Here is a 27,804-nt window from a genome sequence, read left to right as displayed (position 1 = left end):
TCTCACACAACCCCAACCATCGTTCTACTTCTCCCAGACCTCATCACTTCAAAAAATCCTGCCACAGACTGACTAGTTTCAGTAATTGTATTCGTTTGGTAGAGCTATCATAACCAAGTTCTACAGACTAGTGGCATAAACAACAGAAATTTATTTTCTTATGGTCCTGGAGGCCAGAAGTCTGAGACCAAGGTGTCAGCGGATGGCTGACTTTTCCCTGTGTCTTTACATGGTTTTTCCTCTGTGTATGTCTGTGTCCTAATTTCCTCTCCTTATAAAGACACCAGTTATATTTGATTAGGGCTTTCACATATGACCTCATTTCACTTTAATTACCTTTTTAGAGTCCCCGTCTCCAAATAGAGTCACATTCTAAGGTACTAGAGGTTAGGACTTCAACATACCAATTTGATGGTGGGGTAGACACAATTCAGTACATAACAACAATTTTAAAAAGTAGTAATACACTAAGCTGATTTTTTATATGAAATACTTGTTTGACACCCTTTTTTTTCAAGCTTTGATCAGATGTGTTTTCCTTATGGAATCTTGGTAAATTAAAGAAGATAACTGCACTTTCAGGCAAAAGTCTGGATACTATTTTGAAGTTGTGACTTAGTTGATAATTCTACCTGTTCACTACTTATTACCAGAGAAGCCCTAACTAAAGATGACACAAAATGTTTTTAATAACTTAAAATATTACAGAGGAATTTCAGATTTGCCGGACTTATTAGCACAAAACTTCTTTAAAGTTTGTTAACATGCCCCATGAACCATAAGAGAGAGAAGTGCAAAGTGGTATTTGAAAAGTGTACTTCTTCTTTACATATGGAGAAATCAGTGTTTCCTTTTTCCTATGAAAGAACTCCTCAGAAAAGAATTCATGCAAGATTGCTAAGTGCCTTTCTTATTTAATTAAAAATAAAGTTTTATCTGAAGTGGATTAAACATAACTACTGTTTAATTAAACCAAAAACCTTTAAGAGGATCATTCCAATAAGATCAATTAGCATTCTGTTCCATATTGAACATAGTAAGAAAGGCAATTCTTATAATCCACTGGCATAACCTTTAAAATATGCTTGGCCTTTACGACATATCTATATGGCATTTCTTTAAAAATCCACATAGTTAAACAGAAAAAATTATATACTAAGTTTAATGTTAGTGCTCATTTAAAATAAAAGTTATTCAAAAAACGGAACTAATAAATCTTATTTGAGAACCGGTACTTCTGATTAACTTGAGAAGTCTCCATGAAAAATATATTCCCATAGGTGAAAAAGAAAAGAGATTTAAACCTTAGATTAGGGAACTGGAATACTGAACAAATACAAGAAGAATTTGAGTTTACATATTCCTTTTTAAATCTGAAGAGTTTTGAGTCAGGGTTTTTGAAATATTTGCTTTAAATTTCTGAGTCACACAGCTTAAATATACATAGCAAGATTTTATTAATGCCAATAGCAATTTGAAAAGAAAGCTTATATTTTCAAGTATTTGTATGAAACAGCGAGGAAAACTTCAAGAGACAGAAAAAGTATCAAAGTGACCTCTGACCACTGTTGCTTTGTGGTACAGTGATTATTAATGGAAATTTTAAAGTATGCCCTACACTTTCAGAAATATACATGACACTGTTTGCTGCCCAAGTATATGCAGTTATATTTTTCCATTGAAAATATTTTGAAATGTGCTCTAAGACAACTAGGTGAGTGGTTGAGAAGATGTTTGAGTGTAACATTCAACAATGCTCGGGTGGGCTAAGCGACCCTTCAGAGGGATCTGGCCTTGGGCATGCTCACCAGGGAAAGCCAAGCCACCTGACAGGGTAGAGCTTCAGAATGCTCAGGTTTGAGCAGCTCCTTAGTTCCGAAGGTCATATTTTCAGGCCTTGTAGGGCATCAGCCCCAGCAGGTGCACCCATTAAGGAGCTGCCAGGGGTTGCCCTCAGGCTTTTTTTACATAATTAGCTTCTCTGATCCACTATTCCAGTACAGGATGTTTCTCTGGAGAGATGGTGCCTAACTCCTACACTTTCTTTACTACCTGCATATTGCACTGCTATGTCCCTTGCTATTTTGGTGATTCAACTTGATTATTTCCTGGCCAACACCCAAATTTGCATTTGAAAACTCCAATCACTTGATCGTTAAGAATTAGTAATGGGTCTTCTTCATCTTTTCCATACTTTCTTAAAAATATTTTTTTCTTGCCTTGTTTCAAAATTGATCTAAAGCAACCTACAAGATACAATTAATTCAAAATTATTAAAATATTAATCCGTTGGCATGTGACACCTAGAGAAATAAGATTTGGGGGAAAAAAATGTGTCTAGAGCTCTAATACACTTTCCTGTGAGCCACGAGTTACCTCTAGACAGTTGTACTCTGTGGGATACACTAAGTTAGTGATCTGGAATCTGAGTTGTACTGGGACGACATTTTAACATGGTAGTCAGACAAAAAAGGGTCTGTTCTCTTAACCCCCATGGCTATTCTTCTGATGCAAGAACAAAAGTTCCCTCTCTCCCTGAACAGTCCTTTCTGGAGGGAAGAGGGGGCACTGGCTGGCTTGTTGCCACTCTCAACTCAGCAGAATACAGGGCAAGATTCTGAACGCACTGGAAAGAGTCCAGGCTGTCCTGTTGGATATAAAAGCTGTGTGCAGCTCCTGCATGAAATTAGAAGACCAGAAATTTGATAGTTATAAAGGCTTCAGCATTTAAATTTACTCATTTAAAAGAGTAATTTGTTATGTATTTTCTAAATAATCAATTTTACTAAAATTAGAAGAGCTGCACATCGCAGGTGCATAATTACAATTGCCATTAAACACAAACACAGATGCTCGCAACAAAATTAGATGCAATCATTTCATTGAGAAAAGAATGGCACTTGTTTCCCATTTTTCATTTTTGATTCAAAAAAAATTAAACTAAGCTTTGGTTTTTCTCAAAGACCAAAGGATATGTTGTATCCAGTATTTTAATTTTTTTCCCCACATTTTACTGGGAATTAATGATCAGGTCATTCTAGAAGTAACGGAAAGAAACTTTATCAGACTGTAGGCTAGGCCTCCTTTACTATAGTCATGATAATCATCACCACGTCATAATCAACTCTACAAGATAGGCATCACAAAAAGCAAATGTGCCTTCAACCAATCTAGAATGGCCCTTGTTATAATTTTGTCTACTGTATCCATGTGGGGAAAAGACATTGCTTATGTGACAGGCAGTGTGGTAACAACTTTCATGGATGTCCTTTCATTTCAGCTCCACAAAAATCCCTTGAGAAGCCCTGGGGTGGTGAATTCATTTGCCCTGCTAATAAAGACAGTAAGAAGCAGAGCTAGAATTGAACCACAGAAATTGGAATCTATCCTGGCATTTCATCTCCTCACCAGTCAATAAATCCTCAGAAGACCAAACCTTTTCTAGCCTTGGTAAGACTGGCCACACCACTGTTATCAAGTCTCAGCATATAGGTCCTGTAGGCAGAGTGAGTGACCCCTCTCTGCACTTGACCTTTTGGAAGACAAAAGTCATGGAGATTTACTTTTATTTTCCTGTGATTTTGCTTTTTATCATAGACTGTAAGACCATACTGATGTTTCTAAATTGGGCTTATGAAATTAGAATGAATTTCTCAAACCAACATGACCTTAGGAATGATTAAACTGAATCACACATCAGAATTCTCATCTATTCATTTAAGCATCTGTATAAATAGAGCTTTTTATTTTAGACTTCATGCAACTTTAGGGGCAACAGGGAGCAAAGTTCACCCTGATGTTGATATAATGTCTAAGTCTCAACAAAGCTATGCTGATTAATTTAGCTTTCTTATGCTAGAATCATAATCTCAATTCTCTTCTCCAACTCTTATTATAGAAACTTTTCAGTTTTAATATTAAATGATGTGGTTTAAAATTTTCTTAGCTAGAGGATTAAGAAATAAATCAGTTACATTTTTAAAAATGATGCTCCCTTAAAATTAGATTAATTTAATTCATAATAAATATTTATTAGTTACAACTAACTCCTGCTTATAGTCTAGGTCTCAGCTCAAACATCACGTTCACAGAATGTCTTCCCTGATCCGCAGGCCAGATCAAATTTCTATTATATGTTCTAATAGAGTCTTCTATATTCCCAGGATATCATTTTTCTTCTCTTTCTTGTTTACAGCTCTGCCTTTATGAGCAATAAACTTCATAAGGGCAGGAACCTTGTCTTTCTTCTTCACCTCTGCATCCCCGGAGTTTGGAGCTAGAATTCATTCAGTAGATGTCTGCTGAATGAGTGAGTGATACTGAGTACTCTTGCAAAAATGTGCAAATTTTGTTTAAAAATCTCATAGGATAGCATAATAAAAAGTATTGAAATGAGAACCAATAATCACTCTTTGTGTCATTCCCTCCTGAGTAGCCTGAATTGCAGGTTCGGGATAAATAATGATAAACACCTAGGAGATCTCTATCCTGGGGATGGCAACTGGGAACACAACATGTGGCTCCTGGGGTAGGTACATGTAGAGTCAGGGCAATCAAATCTGTGCTTTTGTGGAGGATCATTCTGGGTTCGGTCTGTATCAGATAGGGTCTTAAGACACAACTGTAGACATGATACTTTTCCTCCCTGGATAGCAGGCAGGTATCAGTAAGAAAGATAGGCATTTTTATTTCCATTTCTGGGATGATATCCCATCTACTTTAGAAATAAGGAAGCTGGACTTCAGAAGAGGCAGGTCAACTGCCAAGGGGCTTCTCTACTTTTTCATACACTGTAAGGCTAACCTTTCTAAACGCCTCATTTTAAGACATTACTTTGGAGTCATACTTTATTGCCAAGGCCAACAAATCTTAGACAGGTAGGGATTTTAAGGAGACGTGCATTCAACATCGATAAGGGGATGACTCTAAAAGCCACTAAAGACTTAAGGGATTACAGTACAATGCGACTGCAAAAGTATAAAATCTTAGTCCTGTGAGAGAACTTATCTCATTTAGAGCTGCTTGAGAGCTAACAGTTTCTTCACTCCTCTTAAAGTACATCTTTCTCTTTCTGATGTTTAGTCTCTGCTTGTCAGGAAAAGATCAATGTCTTTCATTGAGAAGGTAAGGGGCTTGGCCAAACTTATAAGACCTTGCTTTCCCCAGCTCCCCTAGCTGAACCCCATCTCATTCAAAACTAGACCAAGCCTGACTTGAAGCAGGAGGTATTACACACCTTCTCTCCCTATCTGTCGGGTCACCTCAGGTTTGCAGTGTATCACTGTACAGGTTGTGTCCACACAGGGCATCCAGCTGAGGCAGCTGGGTTCTGCTCACCAAGTGCCTGGCCTCACTGGTCCACTCAGAGGAAGGGGCACTTTCACACAAACATACCTATGGGCATACAGTGGCCCGAGCTTACTTTTATTCTAGGGCTGTGATGTTCCTTTGTTTTCCCCCACCAGGCTCCTGTTCTGTCCTCATGTGTCAGCTCCCAGTGTCAGGCCAGCTCTACTGAACTTCGGTATCACTCTTGAGACAAGAAGTGGTTCTGCTTCAGGAACCGTGATTCCACAGCTGAGGTCCTGCTCGGGACACATCTCTCCTACTGAACACTTCTCTCTTATTACACTACCAAACTGTTACAAGTGGTGCTCTAGTCACGGTGCCGATTCTTTGCTGGTACCTGGGCTACTTTGTGTGTGTGTATCATCATTCACAGTTATTTGCCTGACCTTTACATTTTGTTTACCATTCTTTGTTTTCCTCCTCACCTGAACGTGCTTAGTCATTTTCCAGAGCTGGGCAAGGCTCTGCAACAACCCCTAGTCCCAAGCCCCCAGCCTCAGCTTTTCAGCCATTCAGCACCCCTCTCTCTGCCCTCTGTTTTGAAATAGGACAGAATGACAGAAGCAAATTACAAATTAAAGAGCTTTGTTTTCTCTAAGTCATATCTCAAGACTGGAAAAAGCTGGGGGACTATCTCTTCCTTGAGGTTCTTAATTTAAAATCAACTGAAATAAAAGCCCTTTTGGTTGTCTTGAGCAAATGAAATGTCTCCACGGGCCTGCAGAGAATGAATCAAATGACAATTTTGGATCAAAAAAGTAAAATCAAGTGGTGGATTGTGGTGAATGAGTGGGCATATGCTCCATTTAGGCCATTCAAATTAGAGATTAAAAAGGACCCAGTGCCATCTGAAAAGAATTAGGCTGAATTTGAATCCAGCCCACTGCTACTGGTCTGCAATCTGTGTCTAAACATTCTTTGCAAAGCTAGCTAATTTTGTGCAATTATTATCATTACTACTATAAAATGTTTGCTTTCTCACCTGGTTCTTATCAATTCTACTTCATTGACAAATATCTCCATCTGGGTGAGGTCCAGAGTAGCACTGCTGTGATGATCACTATCTGCATTCTCCTTATCATAAACTATTTAATGAGGGTTTACTAGGAACAAGCCATTTTGCTGAGTATTATACCTAAATTATATATTTTAATGCTTAGAACAGCCCTATAAATTAGTAAGTACTATTACTCTTATTTTGTACATTCTCTCCCCTCTGGCTTCCAGATGTTTAAAGAATTTTACGGTTGACTTCGTTTTGGCTTCATGAGAAGCTGTAGCTGTCAGATGAATCTATGTGACAGTGATATCATGCTCCTGTGCCTAGTTTTATAATGTAAATCAGGACCCACTTTTTTTTTCTTTTCATTTCCAAAATTTTCCACTCAGAAAAAAAGAAGCATTACTTTGCTACCATTCGTTGGCTAAGATTAAGTCACATGACAAAGCATGAAGTTAGCGGTTGAAAAGTTTTATACTTTTTCAGAAAGGAGAACTGCAGGGAAGAGCAGCAGCAAATCTTTTGAACAACAATATAATCTTTCATGCTTTATCTCTTCAATAGGTATCATGTGTCTAGATAATCATGGGCTAGATTCGGTACTTGGCCTCAGTAGTTGTGGCTTGCAGGCTCTAGAGCGCAGGCTCAGTAGTTGTGGTGCACGGGCTTAGTTGCTCCACGGCACGTGGGATCTTCCAGGACCAGGGCTTAAACCCATGTCCCCTGCATTGGCAGGCGGTTTCTTAACCACTGTACCACCAGGGAAGTCCCCTAATTAGCATTTTAATTCATGATATTATTTACAGATAAAATTTTTCAAGTGCTGTATTTTTCAGTTGCATTTTTTCCCAAGACCTAATAGGTAGAATAATGTCTTCTACTACTATGTTCCCATAGAACTTCAAAGCCAAAAAACAAACAAAAACAACACCAAAACAATCTAGTGGATAGACTTTTCTACTTAAGGTCTTTCACCACAAATTTTTCTTAAATACTGGCCATATTCTTGTTGGTTACTATGGCCTGGCGGATAGAAGAAAAAAAAAAAAGGTGTCAATTGATATGAACAGTGAGCTCAAGAAAGAGCAAAGCATGTTGGGATTCTCTTCTCCACTAAACACTACTGGAGTGGCTCTCTGCATGTGGCAGGTTGGGAACAGTCAGTACCTATCCCGCCTCTCAATTTCACACTTGAGGGTGGAGTGGGTACTCCAAGGAGTTGGTGGCCCCAAGGTGTCTGGGAGTTTTTAGTTTCTCCTTCAGCTCTCCATAAAGCCTCTCTAATAATCATTTTGTCATAAATTATGGTGTGCTTGCTCTACAAGGGCAGCTTGAAGAAATGTCTCCTACTTCTGTTTTTACCTTCTCTGTGACAGCTCCAACAAGATGCTTCCCTTTTACCAGGAAGTTCTGGGCTCTCCTCTGAAGAAAGCTGTGGTGAGTAAATACATGACTCTGTTGGCAGATCCTATTACAAATACCAGGTTAGACTGGATTGCTCCCCAAAGGGAGTAACTTTCCAGAAGGAAAGATGGGCTGATAAAACAATGGATAATCTCACAAAGGGGGTGAGGGAGAGGAGTTTCATAGCATTTTCCAGATAGTTAAGTAGAACTATTGTGGAAAAATTCAGGAGTCTAGGCAACTTTTGAAATATATGAAATAATCTGATTGAAAGCTAGAGACACAAAGTAGCCTATGTTACCTCCTTACTTTGTCTTGTGATTAAATATAATATAGCCACAGGATTTGGGGTCAAAATTGGTTCCACTACTGCTAATCTCTAAATTTTCTGCCTTAATGCTAAAGAAGAGGCAGGGAAGAGAACTCACACAGGGCTCTTAGCCTGTTCCAAGAACCCTGAATTATGTTTTTTTTGTTTTTTTTTTTAACATCTTTATTTAGGTATAATTGCTTTACATTGTTGTGTTAGTTGCTGCTGTATAACAAAGTGAATCAGCTATACATATACATATATCCCCATATCTCCTCCCTCTTGCATCTCCCTCCCACCCTCCCTATCCCACCCCTCTAGGTGGTCACAAAGCACCGAGCTGATCTCCCTGTGCTATGGGGCTGCTTCCCACTAGCTATCTGTTTTACATTTGGTAGTGTATATATGTCCATGCCACTCTCTCACTTCGTCCCAGCTTACCCTTCCCCCTCCCCGTGTCCTCAAGTCCATTCTCTACGTCTGCGTCTAGTATCTCATGGTCATTGTTAGCAATGTCTATTATTGTGCTATACAAATCAAAGGACTAATTAACAAAAATCCATGATAATTTAAATTCCATAATTCCACTAGAGCTATATATATTTCATACCAAGAGAATTCAGTCTTCCAACAGCCCTGTGGAATGGGCATTTACTAAATTTCTCAGATGAACAAACTGATGATGGAGGTTGGGAGGGATACCATCTCCAGTGTCATTCAGGAGATCAAGGGTCAGGTCCTAAGGACTGTGTGTGTCTTTTTATAACATGAACTCAACTGAGCCAAGAATCTTTGAGGATCCTAAACGCCACCTAGTGGTAATTTCTACAAACTGTAGACACAATATCCCAAATGTCATTGAGAGTCACTTAGGGGCATTCCTGGCAACTTGAACACATTCACATGATGGAAAATATTATACTGAGTCCCTTTATATTGAAAGAGACTGACTTCCAGCATAGATTTCCTTGCTCTATGTGTGGATCTCAAAGGGTTCATCTTACCCCCATAAATCCACTAGACACAGAAGAGTCAGAATAAAGACTAGCTTCTTTTTTTTCCAGAACAAAATAGGGATTAATAATTTTGAAGTGGAGGACAATTTAAGCATATTTGTCCGGGAGTTAACAAACTATTAGATTTCTAATATCTATTCATCTGGAATATAGGCACAGTATAAAATAATTATAGGTGAGCAATTTATTAAAACCATTATCTATTGACTAAATCATCACTATATCACCATGATAGCTTAGTTCAGTTGGAGATTCCAGGGGAAAGAAAGCAAACTAGACAGTGTGAAAATAGGGTTGCTGGATTTAGCAAAATAAAATATAGGATGCCCAGTTAAATTTGAATTTCAGATTAACAACATTTGTGTGTGTGTGTGTGTGTGTGTGTGTGTGTAAGTGTGTCCCTTGCAATATTTGGGACACCCTTATATTAAACAGTAATTCATTATTTATTCTTAACTAAAAATTCTAGATTTTTTATTTGGCAACCTTAAATTAAAGAAAGTGCTATATATAGTTTCACTGGTAACTGATTCATTCTGATTAATAAAATAATAGTAACACATTTTTATAGTAATTTTTTAAAGCACTTTACCCTTGTTAATTCATTTTGTCCTTAACACAACCCTATAAGATACTACTGTTACCATTTAGAAAATGAGACTATTGAGACACTAATGTGTAGAATCGCTCTTCCATAGTCCCCCAACTGGTTAGTGGCAGAGAAAGGGTCTGAACCCAGACAGTTCTGCTATAGAGTTTACCATCCTAACATTACAAAATACCTTTTCTTATCAAATATACCAATTAATTTAAAATTAACTCTATAAACTGCACATATATCAACACGTTTTGAAAACATTATTCAACAGACTTTCAATAAGCACCTACTTTAAACAAAGCCTCTGTATGAGACAAAAACAGTAAACTTAATACTCTATCTTCACTGAACATATTTTACTCTCTTCAAATGTTACTTCAGAAATTGGTAGTATCTCACGGTAATTGTTAGGAATATCTGTTATTGCACTACACATATCAAAGGACCAATTAACAAAAATCTGTGATAATTCCATAATAACTCCATAATTCCACACACTAGACCTTAATTCTATCTATCTATCTATCTATCTATCTATCTATCTATCTATCTATCTATCTACCTACCTACCCACCCACCCACCCAGCTACTTTTCATAGCCAGAGGATACTAGAGATACAGAAACCAACACAGATCCTCTTTCTCAGATTTCAGATCTGGTTCTATGTGAGTATGCTCAATACAACTTATTTCCTATAGAATTAGGAGAAACTAAAGATTTGTTGTTGGATTCATTCATTTAATAAAAGTCAGACCCATATAAGGCTGAAATTTTTGAATTCTGCCTACTGGTATAATGACATTTCCTTAATTTGAAGTATCTGATACTCTACTCCTAAGGTGCAGTTAGATACACACTCAAATAATTTTCAATTCAACATATCTAAGCAAGTCCCATTAAAATGGTAGCCTCTAAATGAATATATTTATCAGTCAAGCCATAAATTACCAATTCCTTTCTCTCCAATTTCACACAGTGCAAGAATCCCTCAATATATATCCAGAAATGTACATTCCTATGCCCATTCTAGACCTAAAAACATCAGAGTCTTTGGGAATGGCATTTGGGCATCCACATTTTCAGCCAGCTCATGCCAGCTGATTCTGAAGCAGGAGGTCTCTAAACCACACTTTGAGAAAATGACTTTGACACCAACATGCAAAAAGATACAAGCAGCTGGTGGTGTGCTTTTTCCCAGTGAGGGCGTTAAAGTTGCTTCATTTTTAGAATTTCCCCTATTTCCCATTATGGAGCTTTGAGGCGGGTGTAGAGACATACATATATATACTTAGTGTTACATTCTAAGTACTCTTAGATCCATTACCTTGTATATACAGCTCCTTCCACATCACCAGGCATATACCTAACAGAACAGATGGGTCCTGTGGTACTCATGAAGGGCCATCAAACCCTACAGCTTTGGGATTAAAATCCATAGTGCTTCTCATGAAAGAAACAAAAGCTGAGCCTCAAATAGTTGGTAGCATGTTGGGAGAAGGGAAAAAGGTGACTCAGAATTTAACTGGAATGACAGTTATTCAATTACCCTTGCTTTTATTTTATTCATTTACTTTCAGCCCTCTTAACCATATTTGGTTTTGTCAGCTATGTTGCCTATAAAATGGTAATAATAATCATTATACAATGCCACAATGATAATTAATACAATTTTGAATACAATCTACAAAATTTAATTTTAATTTTAAAACTATAGATATCATATAAATAGGTACTAATTAATAATTATTATAGGTAAATATCTCGATTTCTCTCTTACATTGGATAACCTTGGATAAAATGCTTTTTATCTGCTTTTAGCTTTCTCTATCAAAAGCTACTGAGCACGTAGAAGAGAAAATGTATGGGGCAACAGAAATCATATTCAGAGACTGCAGTCTGACTTAAGTGAGGAAAACCTGCAAGGAACGTATCTGTAAAATAATGATGCGTTCACAGTTCTGAGCTTGCTTTGCTCAACAGACGGATGCTACAAAACGTCCGTTGCATGTGTTTAGTGTCCTACTTTACTGTAAAACAGTAACTATCCTAATATGAATTCTATGTTAAAGTTTAATGCATGTCAGTTACAAAAGCTTCCATCATTGGAATGAAGAGAGAGACCTTTACACCGTGAACACAGAGAAGGCAAAGCCAAAGGGTATGAACATTTGCAGGAAGGCCAACTTTACAGTTTATTTAAAGATAAGTTCCAATGAAAATCTGTCATTTTAAATGAGAGGGAAACAGTTTTAAAGAAAATTATCAGATGCACTTTTCAACAAGTGGGAGAGAATTTTTTTTACCACTTGAGTTGACAAACATTTGTGTGCTGTTGTGAACTTCTCTAGCTAATAAGCTCGTTAGCTTATAGGAACTGTTTCTTAAGAGGCAAAACTGTTCACATGTTACTTTCTGTGCTTAGAGTGGTCAAGGTACAGAGCCCATTTTATTCATGACATGGGTTGACTATGCTTCAGGCACACCTGGGCTAACTTTAGCTTATGTGCAACGTTCTTTCTGAAGAGGAAATGAAAATAATGTTTTGAATGCACTTAGGCAATTTTAAGTGCTTGGTTTGTACATATATGGACATAGAATTGATGAAATTGTTTGTGATATTGAGTAGGTCTATCACAAAAATAGAAGAATGAAGTGAATTGGAAAACCATATTTCCAAATACACATATTTTGCATATATTTTGCTGTACTGAAAAAAAAAAACATGAAAATCACGAACAAAATTCACGAAAAAAAAAAGGCTACTAAGGTTAGACTTCTTCCTACATGATGTCAGATGCAAACAGCCATGAAAAACGGCACTCAATGGAAAAGAGAGAAACCGGAATTTTGAGTCAAGTTCTGATACTTACAGGATTAAGTCCTATAACCTCTATAAATTGTTTTTTCCTATTTTGGGACAGAACACTTTACATAAATAATTATATGTCTCCAGATTATTATAAAGATACAGATTATTAGAAAAGCCTTTTGAAAACAACGAAGTGCTACAGAAATGCAAATTAATTAATACAGAATATTCTAAAGTGGTTTCTGGAGATGTTAAGGTAGTTATTTTTATTTTTATTTAATTAATTAATTTATTTAAATATATAGTTGTTTATTTTTTTTAAAGATATTTTGATGTGGACCATTTTTAAAGTCTTTATTGAATTTGTTACAATATTGCTTCTGTTTTATGTTTTGGTTTTTTGGCTGTGAGGCATGTGGGATCTTAGCTCCCCGACCAGGGATCTAAGCTGCACCCCCAGCACTGGAAAGCGAAGTCTTAACCACTGGACCGCCAGGCAAGTCCCTTGGTAGTTATTTTTAAAAAGCACTCTGTGACCAAATAAGTTTGAAAAAATTACCAAATAAAACAAATCTCTTTCCTATAGGATTCTTAAGCATCCTATGTTAATATTCATCTGAATCAGTAAGAACAGAGAAGAGGATATAGACTTTACTAAATATATTTCAGCATAGAATCTTTTTTTTTTTTTTGTGGAGAACCTTATAAGAAACAGTGTTTTTCAGGGTACATTTTGAAAAATGCTGATAAAAATGACCATGGGGGAGAAAGGGAATCTAATTCGTTTTAAAGAACACACATCTTCAGGATGAAAGAGTGATATACATTATCCTAATTTCATCAGTTCATAATCAGACTGAGAAAGAGAGGACCTTTTAGAAACTCTGGGTCTGCAGTCAGGGGGACTGGATTCCGCTGGTAGAACTATGTGAAGAAAAGATGCATCTGGAAAAATAGAAATTTTGAGTGCCAGGACCAGGAGCTAAGAGAGCTAAGACTGAGGTCAGCTATGGCCCTGTGAGAGCCAGGGCAGGGCTGATACTCCACAAAGATGAAAATGAGCTGATGATAAATAGGCAATGAGCCTTCAGAGGGCAGGCTGGAGCCCTAATGCAAGACCAAAGAGGAGATAAACCAAAGAACAAGGACCCAGGAAAGCTCAGATGAGAAGAGGGCACAAGGGGAGGGCAGTCAGATGTGCACCAGGTTTGGCAGGGAGTAGCGGGCAGGCCAAATGGAGCGAGCAGCATTGGATGTCTAGACAGACCTAGGCAAGGAGCTTAAGTCATGAGTTAAGAAGTCAAAACTCTGGTTGGCCTTGATATTGAACCCACAATCTGTCCTGGCCAAGGAAATTGATATCTATTTTCCTCTGAAATATATACTAATTCCAGAAAGTGATTAAAATATATACAAATTCCAGAAAGTGATTAATTGGTAGGCAGCTATGTCCTTAGGCACATCATAAAGGATATGAGAGAATATTCTAACCAAGGGCTAAATACGGAAATGGGCAAGGGTAGATGGACCTACACTTTCCAGTAGACATACTGTGCGAAAGAAATACAATAGCAGCATAAAACGGAGACACAAGAAACTTAAAAGTCATTTCACTGAGGCATATTTTCCTCACAGAAATGCTAATTTAATAGTGAAAGAGAAAATGAATGCAATATTGCTATAAATAAATTTATTTTATGTTGACATTAGCTGGCAAATAAATACTTCACAAATGAAAGACACCTTACTCATAAATGTAAATGAAAACTGAATGACCTATTCATCATAGCACCATTGGCTTTGAAGAAAAATTACAAAGACCTCTAGTATAAACCAAAGTAACCAGGCCAGGTGAGCTTAACTACAACCAAGAGTGTTGGGCAAAGAAGCGCTGTCTAAAATGTGGTGTGTGCACAAAGGACACACCATCGAGTTGTAGGAAGAAAGCTAGAATTTTCATCATATTTCCTATTTGTTTTATCTTAAACCAAAAAAATAGATATTATATTTTCTAAATATTTAACTTGTGTGGGTTCAATGTTTAACACCGTAAGGGGTATACAATTTTTACAGTGTAGAAGCACAGATTTAGAGGGCAAGCTGGATCCAAAGAGGTACCAGAAGCTCTCCTTCAAGAAAGGTATGGCCAGAGCTATGCTATGCACTGGACCCTGGAAGAGCTTCCTAATCCAACAAACATTCCCTGAAAAAAGGAATTCCCTCACTCACTAAATGGTTTACAAAATACTGTGGTAAAAATCATTGCGTGATGTGCTTTGTGACCACCTAGAGGGGTGGGATAGGGAGGGTGGGAGGGAGAGATATGCAAGAGGGAAGAGATATGGGAACATATGTATATGTATAACTGATTCACTTTGTTATAAAGCAGAAACTAACACACCATTGTAAAGCAATTATACTCCAATAAAGATGTTAAAAAAAATAAAAAAATAAAAAAATAAAAATCATTGCGTGAGTTTCCTGGTGTTTTGACTTCCCCTTGTACTGCTGATTGGCTGTGCAATCTTTAGCAAATCTCTCAGACTCTCTGTAGCCTCCTAAAACAGAAATAACTTAGTCACTGAGAGGGCCGCTTTCAAGACAAAATGAGATCACTGATTAAAGTTGATTCCCATTTTATTTGAAAGCCTTCACAAATGCTCATCTTACTTGAAACAGTATTCCCAAGTTCTAAATTTTACTCATTGGCATATTTTCAGTTCATATTTTTAGAGGGAAATGATTACTATTCTTGTAAGTATATTTTGTTACTATAAAGATAGCTAATATGCCACAAATTAAAATTTATTTGCATACAAAGGAATCAGAAGTCATTCAGTTTTCATTATCATAAAAACATGAACGGGCCTGCTGTGCACATACAATTCTTTTAAATCCTGCTGTTCAGTTTTTCAGTGGTTTCAAATATGGTTTCTAAGTAGAAGCATCCAACTTCCCACATTCCTGTTTATTGCTTTTGGAATGTTGAATCCGTAACAATTAGGGCATCAGTAATCACACCTGCAGGTGGACACAATGCCGAATGTATCTTTCAATTCCTTGCACCTGGTATTGTATTTTGTTATAATAGGGGTTGCAAAAATATTTATTTGAATTAAAAAATTATGAAGCCATTTAAAATAACCTCCAAACCACAAAGCTTCCATCCAATTTTCATGTACCATTGGGGCTTGCCTTCCAAAGCTGCACCCTGCACTCAATCTGATCTACTCCTTCCTCTGCCACCAGAACTATTGCTTTGTGTATTTTTCACGATGTGCTATATGTAAATGCTAATGTATTAGTACTTCATAATGGCTTGGTAGGTCTCATTGCCTTGTCTTAGGGAATTCTTTTCTTTCAGGCTGTTTAAAGAGGGATATAAAACAAAGAAACGACTCAAAATGAGAATGGGTGGAAAGGTAGGGGAAAAATTTTGGGTATTAAGTAGATATAATATGCAGAATATAAAAGTTAACTTTTTTAAAGGTTAATTTTAAGATTATATGGCTATACCATAACACTAATTAAATTATACGATGTTGTTAACTTCACCAGAAATTATCTGGTAGGCTTGGTAATTTTCTGACTACTTTGGATTTGGCCAATCATCATTTAGATACTAGAATCTTAGTGGTGTGAGAGTTCTTTAAAAGGGAAGGTTGCCTGAGAGGTTATCTTTTTTTGTAATAGCTACATTTTAGAAAAAGAGCAAAAACTGATCCCAGAGTATTGCTGTGACTTGTCAGCCTTCAAAACCAGATGTTTGGAGTTCAAATTATGCCCTCAGTACAGCTACACTGATGTTTATGGCACTTTTCTTTGCCCTCTAAGTATTTTCTGTATAAATATCCTACTCAATTGTGTTTTGCTCATTAAAAGTTTTTTTCCTAATGGATCATGGAGATTTCCTTTGATATTATAAAATTATTAAAAAATTTAAAGATGAATTCATAATCCAAGCAAAGTATAGACCTCCTTTGATTCATTTCATACACTCCAAAATATATTACCACTTATGAAAGATGGAAGATGTTTTACAATCCTGCATAAATTATTTCATTATTTGATCTCTTGTAGATCTGCTTTATAACTGAAACCTTCGCACAGGCTTATGTTTACTAGATAAGAAAGACTGAAATAGTGAATTGGAAATCAGAATATCCCTTCATATTGCCAAATGTTTCCCAGTGGCTTAGAGGTCCCTTGATCCTCAAAAACCTTTCCTTTAGCTCTTCTGTAAATAAATTGTTCAGAGAGCAAGGGAAGTTAATGGCTTTAAAGAAGTTATAAAATTTATGGCTAGAATACTCCCTTTTAAAAATCTGAAATGGACTAAATTAAACAAGGCTTATTTAATTTGAAAACCTAAATTCAATTGCCTTCTTACACATTTCCACAAAATTAGTACTGAAATGAAGCTGTGTAGGGTTAGCTGCAATTTTGACAAAGGTCAGCATTAAAATGGGCAGTCTAACAACTCTATTAATTCTACTAATTTGGTTGAAATACTATGCAGACTATCTTAAATTAGCAAATGTCCCATGAAATAGACCAAAAGGTCATTTCCTAAGTGACACTCTGACATTTTTCTTCCTATTACTCATTTATATTATGCTACCCTTTATGAAATCTGAAAAAACTTTTCATGGATTCAATTATGGATGATGAATTATCCATTTTCTATAGTCACCACCAATAAATAGGGCAATGAGTATATACACAGTGTATTCACTATAAGAGAATTTATGTCTTATTTAAAACAAGTTTTTAATCAATCCAAGTTAATTCGTAGAGTGTTCTTTGTTTAGATGCATCTACTGTAGCAAAATATTTCTTCACAATTTATAAGATTATCATCAGTAATGTTCCTACTCCTGATAGAATGTCACTAAACATCTCAATCTCATGCTGAATTTTAATCAGTTTGTATAATCTGAGCATAAATAAAAAGGAATTTACTCAATCTGTTGAAAAGGCCCTGAAAATGAACATTAAAAGCACATAGACAGTCTAAGAAGAACACTATTTCAGTAGAGAACATTGCCAAATGATATAATGTTCATTTTAAATTATTAATAAAATTATTATTACTCTCAGGTAAAGTATCTGAAAAACGACTGATGCTGCCTAGGTAAAAATATTTAAAATTTTTGTTTGCCAATGCAAATTTATGTAATCTATCAACATTGCTCACAGTATGCAACTGATCTAATGGTATATTACTTTATATTTCATAGTTTTATTGGAAATTTCCTTTTGGAAGAAGCAAAAATATGTATGCATATCTTCATTCTTGGTCATAATTGGTGGTGTCAGATGATGCTCTCCTGAGTTTTCAGAAGCCACCAGAAAGAGAAAGAAGGGAACTACTTGTTGCTGGGTACCCACTATGTGCTTCCTCGGTTCTGTCATTTGTTTTATTTAATCCACCTTAAAACCCAACAAAGTTTCTGGGTTTTGTTTAGAAACTAACCACAGGAGATAATAATAGTTTGCTTCTAAAAGATCTCTGTAAATTAAATGTCACTAATTTTATGACAGGGTTTAAAATCTAGTCCAACCATGTGTTAGGAATGTCCAACTCTGAGTTAGGAATGACTGCCTTATTACGTTTCAACTTAGGTGTAGGTAAGACTTTTTGAAAGGCAAGAACTACAATTTAACCTTTGTAGGCTTTTGGAAAACACATTGATAGAACTTCTTGCTCAAAGTTTAAGAGACCATCAAACATATCAAGTGATGCAACAACAGTTTTTCAGAGGTCTGAGAAATGCCTCTTGCTTAGGAACGCCTGTGGACTTAACACATTTCTGCCATGTTCATATAGGAATAGCATAATGATTTCATGATTAACAGTAGCTCAAGGAAAAGAATCAGTTAAGTAAGATCACTCCTAAAAAAACCCACGAGAACATTTGCTTGAGAAACTTCTGAGATTTTGACCCTAGAGAAGAGACTGGAAGAAACATTAGAGGAATAATAAGAATAAAATGTTTAAGTGATACTTGAATACATAAGAATTCCTTAAAAGAATGCATAAAGATTCCTTAAAATGTATCACAATTGGGTAAAGGATTTTTTTTTCGGTTTCATTTTCAACAATTGTATTTCCAGATACTATATGATCAGGTTTTGGAAAAAACTATCAAACTGAAATAAAATTCTCATTATTAAAGAGTTACGTGTATAGTTGGCATATAAAAGAAATTTCTTAAAAAACAATTAGTAGGAGACCGATAATGAAGAAAGAGGATTTAAATGGCAGCCATGCTATTTCTCACAATTGATGCATTTTAGTTAAGATCACAGCCAAAATTTATAAGTTCAGAAGCATTAAATAAGGATAAAAATTGATTCTACACCAAAAAATTTAAAACAATCACCCTATACATTATCTATAAAAGTATTAATCTTATTTTCAACAAAGATACTAACAAGTATAACAATGTACAGTTGAACAGATTCTACTCTCTTGAGGAGAAAACACTAAAAATTGTCAATTCTGGAGCATTTTCTTGCATGATGTCAAAAAAGAAAAAATAAAAATAAATAAAGATGTCAATTTACCTTGCCTTGGAGATTCTGAATATGTTTTGACACAACAAAAAATAGACATATACTATGAACAACTGGTCCACGAATTGACAGAAAATCTGTCACCAACAGAATGAATCAATTTCAGCATGCAAGTGACTTAAAGAAGACAGATGAAAAGTCATCTTAAAAAAAGTGATGGATGAAGGTTTGCATTGAACATTACACCCTGATTCATGTAAAAATACTTGTTTTATTTTGATCTTTCTAAAGAAATTTGCCATTGGCAATACCATCATGTGGGTATTTCTAGAGTCTACCAGCCTGTCTGAGTTACTTATGGGGTGTAAAATATTTTGTCTTATTCCACATGGCATTATGATTCACAAATAATGTTAGCCACACCCAGTTAATTGAGATATGACTGAAATGTTTTCAATTTTAAAAATATTATACAGCAACAAAGAACAAGTTTAACTTCACCATTCAAGTCTAACAAACAGAAAGGATATTTTCCATGGTTTCTTCTAATTAAGAACTTGAAAAGTTCATAAAGGCTATCGATTATGAAAATTTAGTTCCTTTATTAAAAAGGCCAGACCTTTAATATGAAATTTTAGATTTCTTTTTCAAATATTACTTAAAATTTTGAGGATATTAGCAGTTGGTCTCTTAAATTGGGGAGCAAATTATATGCATTTTAGGCCCAAATCACTAAATTGAATAGTACTTTGATCGATTCACTCATTCTTTCATTCAACGGTACTTATTGTGGGAATGTAAATTGGTACAGCCACTATGGAAAACAGTATGGAGGTACCCTAAAAAACTAAACTTACAGTTACCATATGATCCTGCAATCCTACTCCTCGGTATATATCTGGAGAAAACCATAATTTGAAAAGATACATGAACCACAATGTTCACTGCAGCACTATTTACAATAGCCAAGATATGGAAACAACCTAAATGTCCATCGTCAGATGAATGGATAAAGAAGATGTGGTACATACATACAATGGAAAATAGCCATAAAGAATGAAGTAATGCTATTTGCAGCAACATGTATGGACATAGAGGTTATCATACTAAGTGAAGTAAGCCAGACACAGAAAGACAAATATCATATGATGTCGCTTATATATGGAATCTAGAACAAAGAAAAAGATACAAATGAACTTATTTACAAAAAAGAAACAGACCCACAGACATAGAAAACAAACCTGTGGTTACCAAAGAGGAAAGGGATGGGGGAGGGATAAATTAGGAGGTTGGAATTAATATATACACGCTACTATATATAAAATAGATAACCAACAAGGACCTACTATATAGCACAGGGAACTATACTCATTACTTTATAATAACCTATAAGGGAAAAGAATCTGAAAAAGAATATATATATGTTCACTGTGCTGTACACATGAACCTAGCACAGTATTGTAAATAAAATATACTTCAGTAAAACAAAAACAGTACTTATTGAATGCCTACCACATGTCAGGTGTTGTGACAGGTATTTAGTTAGGTACTGGACAACAGACTGAGAAAGTAGAAAAAGGCAAATGTGGTTCCATCCCTCCTGGAGCAAATAATGTAGCATGAAGACACAACATCCAATAGAGCATGATAATGTGACAGTGAGAGAATTACAGGGGACACAGTAGTATCCAGAAGAGAACTTAAGCCAGATTTGGTGTGGGATGGAGCTGGCAGCAAAGCCTTCACAGAGGAAAGTGCATCTAAACTATAGTTGAAGGATTTAACCAACAGTAGGTTGGGGATGCTCTGGGCAGAGGTGTTCTCTCCATTCTTTTCCTCTAGGAAGAGCACATTTATAACGGAAGGGGAAGAGAGAGGTAGTGTTTGGTTTGAGAAACTGAAGCAAATTTAGAAGTGTGGTAAGAGGTGAATTGAAGCCAAATCATGCCAAGATTTTTAGGCTATCTTAAGGAAGCTGCACTTGATTCTGAGGCTGATGGGGAACAATTGAAGGGTTTAAATAAAGGAGTAAAAGAATCACATCTACATTTTAGGGAAAAAAAAAAATCACACAGGTTACAATTTGGGAAACAGGTTTTCAGAGAGTCAGACCAGAAACCAGAAGCCTGGTTAGGAGGCTTCTGCAAAAACCAAGGTGAAAAAGGGTGGCAGACTAGATCCTGGAAGTGGCAGTGGGGATGGTGAGAAGAGAAAGAATTTTGGAGAAGCTGAATCCTTTTTTCAGTAGTTGAAATAAACAGTACTCACTAAATTGGCTAATGTGAGTGTGTGGAGTTGGTGAAAATGAGGTTGTCAGGAAGATAACAGGCAGAGGAAGGGTGGCCTGGGGGACAGTGGGAAGCAGCGGCGAGAAGGATGAAGAAAAACACAGTGTGGTGTCATGCAAAGCAAATAAAAGGAATGGTTTATGAAAGAGGTAATGTCTTCGGAGCAAGAAGAGTGTGTTGCTCGCTCATGTGACATCGCTATTTATCATGGTATGTGACGCTTCAGAGGTACATCACAAACATTTGTCAAATGAATGATTTAATTTAGTAGTACTGCTACATATAGGCAAGGACATGAGGCTGGGTTCTGGGATGATAAATATGTCCTGTATTACATACATATATATGTATAAAGCCTACCTTCAGAAAGTTCACAGAATAGTAAAAGGAGAAAGACATACATAATTATATCCATTATGTATGGTAATGAAAGAACTAAATAAAGCTTCAGATCAATAAAGATCCAGGTAGAATGTTAGGGGACAGTAAAGAAAAAAAGTGAATATTTCTGTAAGAATAGGGAAAAGTACGGTCAAGAAAGAAGAGACTATTGGAAATTTCAGGTGACTTGGTAAGAAGAGTTTCATATGTGGCAAATCTGGTTTGATGAGGGGTGACATTTGCTATTGTAATTGTTTTCATGATTTCCAGAAATACAATGAATTACTACAGTTCTGAAACACATACATGCAGCATAAAAATCAATAAGAGGAGAACGCATATCTTTCAAATAAAATGACCTCATTATGGAATTAAGCTGTCTTACTTTTCTTTGCTACAGAAGACATTAACAAATTTGTGCATACTTAAAAGTACTCCATAAATAAGTGCGCTTCAAGAAGGTTGTTTTAAGAAGCACTGACTATAATCTTACCTCATTTGCAAATGATAAACAGACTGCACTGTCTATGCTTTCCTTCTACAAGCAAGCTTTCTTATGAGAATGTAATCAAATTGCTCCATTGCTTAGCAACCACAGATAAAGAGCTAATAAGTCATGAGTCATGATTCTATGGGAACAATCTGCTGGTCAGTGGCATGATTTCAAGGTGGTTTGGATTCCTGCTGTGATGCTTTCAAACCAATATTGACACAAAGCATTAGAACAGATGAGAGTTAAAATGCAAATCCTCTCATAATCAATCAAATTGACCTACATGTAGTGTGATTTGGTCCACTCTGCTGCATCGGTCTGACAGTAACATCTATAAATCAACATCAGAGTAAAAATAGCACACGAAAACGGATTCATAAGGCATTTTTGTTTTACCCATTTAGTTAAGCCACAGAGGAAGGTGCATTTAAACTAGTATGAAGATAATGACTCCGATATTTATCTAACCAACAGGAAATCTTCTAAGGAAGAGGAAAAGTGGGTAGTGAGACATTTTTAGAAAATATTACCTGTAACCATTGTGACTGGTCATTGTGGCCGGAGGTCCAGGCATTCACTTTGCCCTGCTTGTCCAGCCGAGCTTTCCTTGGTTCCCAAGTGAACATGTCCATATTGAGAGTTCTGAAGATGCTGGAAGCAGTGATCTGATAGTCCTGTATGTGTCCTGATTTCATCCCCAGAGGCTCAGAACAGCCTGGAAGAAAATGAGAAGGGCTCTATGAGAAAAATAATTTATCATGCTGGGAAGTTTTCTGCATTCATTTTGGATAGGCAAGAGAGGATTAAGCATAATGCTATTCATTCTCCCAAAGAGAGAGCATCTAAATTCAAAAAACGACTATAATCAGAAATAAATCGGGAACAAAATCGAAAAACAAGATAACCAATTCAAGCTATTTTGTCTGAATATATTTTGGAAAAATTGAAAACAAGACAGACAATTCAAACTACTTTTCTGTGATAGATGATTTTGCAAAATGAAAGCAATGCTGAAATGCTCTCTCCTGTCTTATTACTGATAGCCTCATGACGGTTTCCCGGTTTTCAACAGTTTCATTTTGTCTTTAAAAATGGAACATTTTCTCAGAGAGGATATTTGGTTTTCTTTTATTTGTTTTCATAATACTGAAAATGAAAATTCCCTCAGTACAAAGTCATTTTCACAAACTGCTCCAATGGTATATTCTAAACTGGACAGCATTTGTTTTCCAAGAAACCTGTTAATCATTATCACTGATTCTTATAATACCAACATGGCTTCTTCTGCAATATAGGAAACTAATATTTATTCAGCGTATACCATATACCTGACATTGTGCTAGTGTAGAATTTAAACTAACAGATAACAGAAAAAAAATAAGCTAATTCTAGCAAAAACCATTACTGGACAAGACTTTTCATAAATTTTTATGTTTTAATCATACTCCATAACCTCTAGTATTGGATATTTTTTGAAGATTTTCAAATCTGCCACATATATTTTCAGGTTTGACATGGTACAAAATTTGGGTTTGTTTGTCCTTGAAAAATCTTGTATGTGTGTATGTACCTATACACAGGATTTCCCAATGTTGAATTGCAATTGTGACAAAATTCACATTCACAAAGCTTGTAATGGAAAGCATGATTCTATTATCATACTAGCCAGCAGCTGAGTCTTCCATATGTAAAATTTTACCTTTTGGCCAAGGAACACACAGGTAAGTTTGGTCATCAAGAAAGCCAAGATAAAATAGGAGACTTCTCTGATCAATGTCATCTCTTCATGCTCTGCTAATGCCCTACACACTAGCTGTGTGGCCTTGTACTCATTATTTAACCGCTTTGTGCCTCAGTCTTCTCATCTATAAAATGGTCATAATAATCAAAATTATCTTAAAAGAAGTCTTCTAAGAAATTAGTTGATAAAATATTTAGAAACAGTGCTGGCATATAGCTAGCATTCAGTAAACGTTAGCTATTTTTATTATCTTCATAAAGCTTATTCCAACAGATGACAATATTAAGTCCCCAAATCAGCATACCAGTGAGTATTAAAAGAATATCCTATGATTGGCTGCAGTTTCTGAAACTAGACCATTTTCAGTCCAGGCTCTAAGAGAGGTGGTTTAGAACTTTTCACTGATAAATGTAATTCTTAATTGCAATTACTGGCTTTCTGTCCTAGTCAATCTAGATCAAGTCTTCCTTCTTGAGGCTCCTCCATATTTGCCTTCACTTCCACCTTCTAGGAAATTCCTATCCTATGCAAACATGACAGAGACTGACATAGAGGGCTAGCCAACTGGATGTCTTAGCTCAAGTTTTGTTGAGTTGCAGGCATAGAAGACCTATATACCCCAAGTTCCACGATATAAGTAGTTCTAAATCCTAAATACGAATTCTGAAAAAGAAAAATTTCATGACAAAAATCTCAAAGATTTTAGAAAGTCCTAAAGTCTTAATAGCATGCTCTTTATCTTCAAGCAGTTCTAAGGTAACGTGCATTGTCTGTATTATGGATTTCTGACTTTTTCTTTTGTTATCACCACCAACCCCCCACCTTGCCACTGGAATCTCTGTACAACTGCTTGGCTTGCAGAAGAGACACAAAGGAAAGAGACACAAAGTTGCTTTTCTCCTTTTTGCGATGTAACAGTTTTTGAAGTATTGGATAGAAAAGGGATACCTTTACTTTGACCATTTCTGCTTAGTTATAGAATTCATTTCATTACCCACTCTGCTGTCTAGTACTCAGCCCGGAGGAAGTGCTGAATAATTTGTTCAAAGAATGAATGAATGACTATTCTACTAATTACAGTCATGATCCATTTCATTCTAAACATCTTACATCATATCTCTTTCGGAGAATTTAGGGGAATTTTCTTTGTAAGTATCTGGAAAAAGATTAACTGCTATCTTCTAGGCAGGCTGAGAGCTCTTATAACAGTTTATTGAATACAATAAGGCAGCCTTGGGCTTTACAGTGTTGCACTGGATTGTGGGAAATAGTTTGGTACATTCTACTAATGTTTATTTCCAAGTGTTATAGCTAACCTCTCTGTCAATTTGCCTCACATCACCAATTTCCCTCCTCATCCATATGATTTTATATGTATAAATTAACTCTTTTACCAACATGGAGAGCACCTGAACAAAATGAGGTATTAACAAAATTGATTATTTCTAAAGTGAGGTGCCCTAGCTTTAAATTTTTATTTATTTATTTGGCCACACCACAGGGCGTGTGGGATCTTAGTTCCCCGACCAGGGATCAAACCCGTGCCCCCTGCATCAGGAGCGCAGAGTCTTAACCACTGGACCGCCAAGGAAGTCCCATTGTTTTTTAAATTTTTATTTATTTATTTTTTCATAAGCATTCATTAAGAGATATTATTCTCTGCATACACTTTCAAAATCATTTTGTGGGGTTGGGAGATGAGGTATGGCTTCTTTTTGAAAACATAAAAATCCATAAAGGGTCAGGTGTAACCTCTTGTCAAACTTGAAAGTAAAATATATTCATATCTTAGGGGTGTAACTGTGCCATGTCTGAGAGACTGGCCCTCATGAATCAAAAGACTGAAAAATTGGGGAAGGTGATGTTGTAGCACCTGAAAAGCATGGGACTTAACAGCAAACTTCATCATACTGTGGCTTCCTCTTGATTGCTTTATGATGAATGACTTACGGATGACACTGGCCTGTGGTGATATAGTGACATGCAACATAAACACTGTGCAGCAATAATTCTGCTGTGATTTACTGGTAGTCAATAAGCCAGTTCAAATTACCAAAATAAGGAAAACATCCCCATTTCGATAATTAATGGTACTAAAACTGTATGTTGACTGCTTCATAAAAGACACCCATATATAATATGAAAATGTGATTCTTAAAATATCAATAGATTCACTCATCTGCCCAAATGTCTCTAACTCCTTTGAATGTAATGGGTTCATTTAAAGTTTGGTTGTTTTTTAATAGTAACTTCTATTTCCTTGAAAATCATTCCCTTTCTTAACGTCACAAATAAACCCAAGAAGGGAAATAGATAAAGCGTGCGCGTTTTAACCTATATGCAACATTTTGAAATGAATAAAAAGCTCTCAGTTGTCTCTTTGCAGGGATGTGTCCTATTTTTAACTAAACGGCACTTCTGTAAGTATGACGAAAGTCTCTCATACTTGGAGGTTACACTAAAAAGTGGGGCACACATGAATTTCTAGTTTTCTTAAAAACACAGTGGTTTGAACAAAATCTCAGGCCAAAGTGGCAAAGATAGTTTGTAAATGTTGATGATAGAAATATAAGAACAACCACCAAAAATATAGCATAGTGAAATGCCTAGACAATGTTTTCTGTTTAGTTCAGAATCTAGCTAGATTGAAAGTGAACGACTGTGAGATCCACTCATAAAGTCTTCATCTTTATAACTAGTCCTGATGCTCCTGGAAGACACGGATTATTTAAATCTGAATGCCTTGATAGATTATCTTTGTGTTCGAAAACCACTGTTTGTACAATAAGCAGATTGTTAGATAAGAATGATCTAAGAATGAATTTATAGTAGCAATCTTGGTTTTAAAGTATTGTCTCCTTGGAAGCAATGATAAATTTACATGTTTCATAAAACCTAAAAAAAAAAAAAAAGACAAAACTAAATTCTTATGGTAGATGTACGAAGATAAAGCTTACTTTTCTATGCCGTATAGCCTAAATGTAACTGCAATTTATGAGGTCAGGCAGATTCCAGTTTTTACTGAAATTTTTTCATAAAACATAAATCATACTTACTATTAAAATCAAGAAGGCACATTTAAATTTGACAAAAGTTTCCAATGAAAATGTGTTGTACTTTCTTTGACCACTCAAAGAAATACATTGCCCCTTCTACGTTAATTCTATTCTGTAGCATGTTATAGAACTTGTTTATCCTCTCTCTCTCTCTCTTTCTCATTGAACCAAGCCCTAGACATTCTGTAGCAGAAATGAACATCTATGAGTGTTGAAAATTTGCAAGTTAGAAACACACTACATACAAATGTACTTTTTTTACCTTTAAAGAGAGTACAGAAATACATAATATGAGACTCACCTGACAGTTCACATCCAAGAAGCTCCATTCTCAAAGTGCAGTGTCTTCGACAGACTTGGGGATAGAGTCTCACGTACTGAGCTTTTATGGGGGGCGTGAAAGAGTTAGCATAGGGTGTGTTGTTATCCACATTTCCACGGAACACCTATGTAAAGAGATAACATAGTTTAAAATTATTAATTGCAACAGCTTTTTTTTAAAACCTATTTTCATATATTGACCCTATATCCTACACAACGTAATCTCTCAAAGATTGGATTAAATAATCTAGGGGTCTGGAGCATTTAGAAAGCACCTTGCCATGAGAAGTGAATATAAATATAATTTTCTGTAAATTCAATATTTAATACCTTTCTGCAACCTTAGTATTTTATTTTCCTTCTACTGATATAAATAAAATATAATGCTTTTTTCCCTAAAAAAAAAAAAAAAAAAACCAAGCCTATAGACAGAATCCTCATTAAAGCTGTAAACCACTGTGACCTATGGCTTAATCTATACCTTACTATGATGGTCGTGTCAATTTAAGGCCAGTCCT

At 35.9% G+C, this 27,804-nt stretch overlaps 1 protein-coding gene across 2 annotated transcripts in view; it reads right to left on the bottom strand.

Moving 5' to 3' along the window:
* Window positions 1-27,804, bottom strand: part of EDIL3 (EGF like repeats and discoidin domains 3) — a 432,319-nt gene that overhangs the window by 93,125 nt on the left and 311,390 nt on the right. For both annotated transcript variants that reach the window (XM_082458169.1, XM_082458170.1), the window contains 2 exons: window positions 27,267-27,411; window positions 22,699-22,883 (listed from right to left, as the gene is read on the bottom strand). In XM_082458169.1, coding sequence (XP_082314295.1) covers window positions 22,699-22,883; window positions 27,267-27,411 — 330 coding nt within the window. The remainder of the gene's footprint in view (window positions 1-22,698; window positions 22,884-27,266; window positions 27,412-27,804) is intronic.

This window comes from Balaenoptera physalus (genome assembly GCF_965194825.1).
Source record: "Balaenoptera physalus genome assembly, chromosome: 3".
Lineage (NCBI taxonomy): Eukaryota > Metazoa > Chordata > Mammalia > Artiodactyla > Balaenopteridae > Balaenoptera > Balaenoptera physalus.
This window is presented reverse-complemented; position numbering and strand designations above follow the sequence as displayed.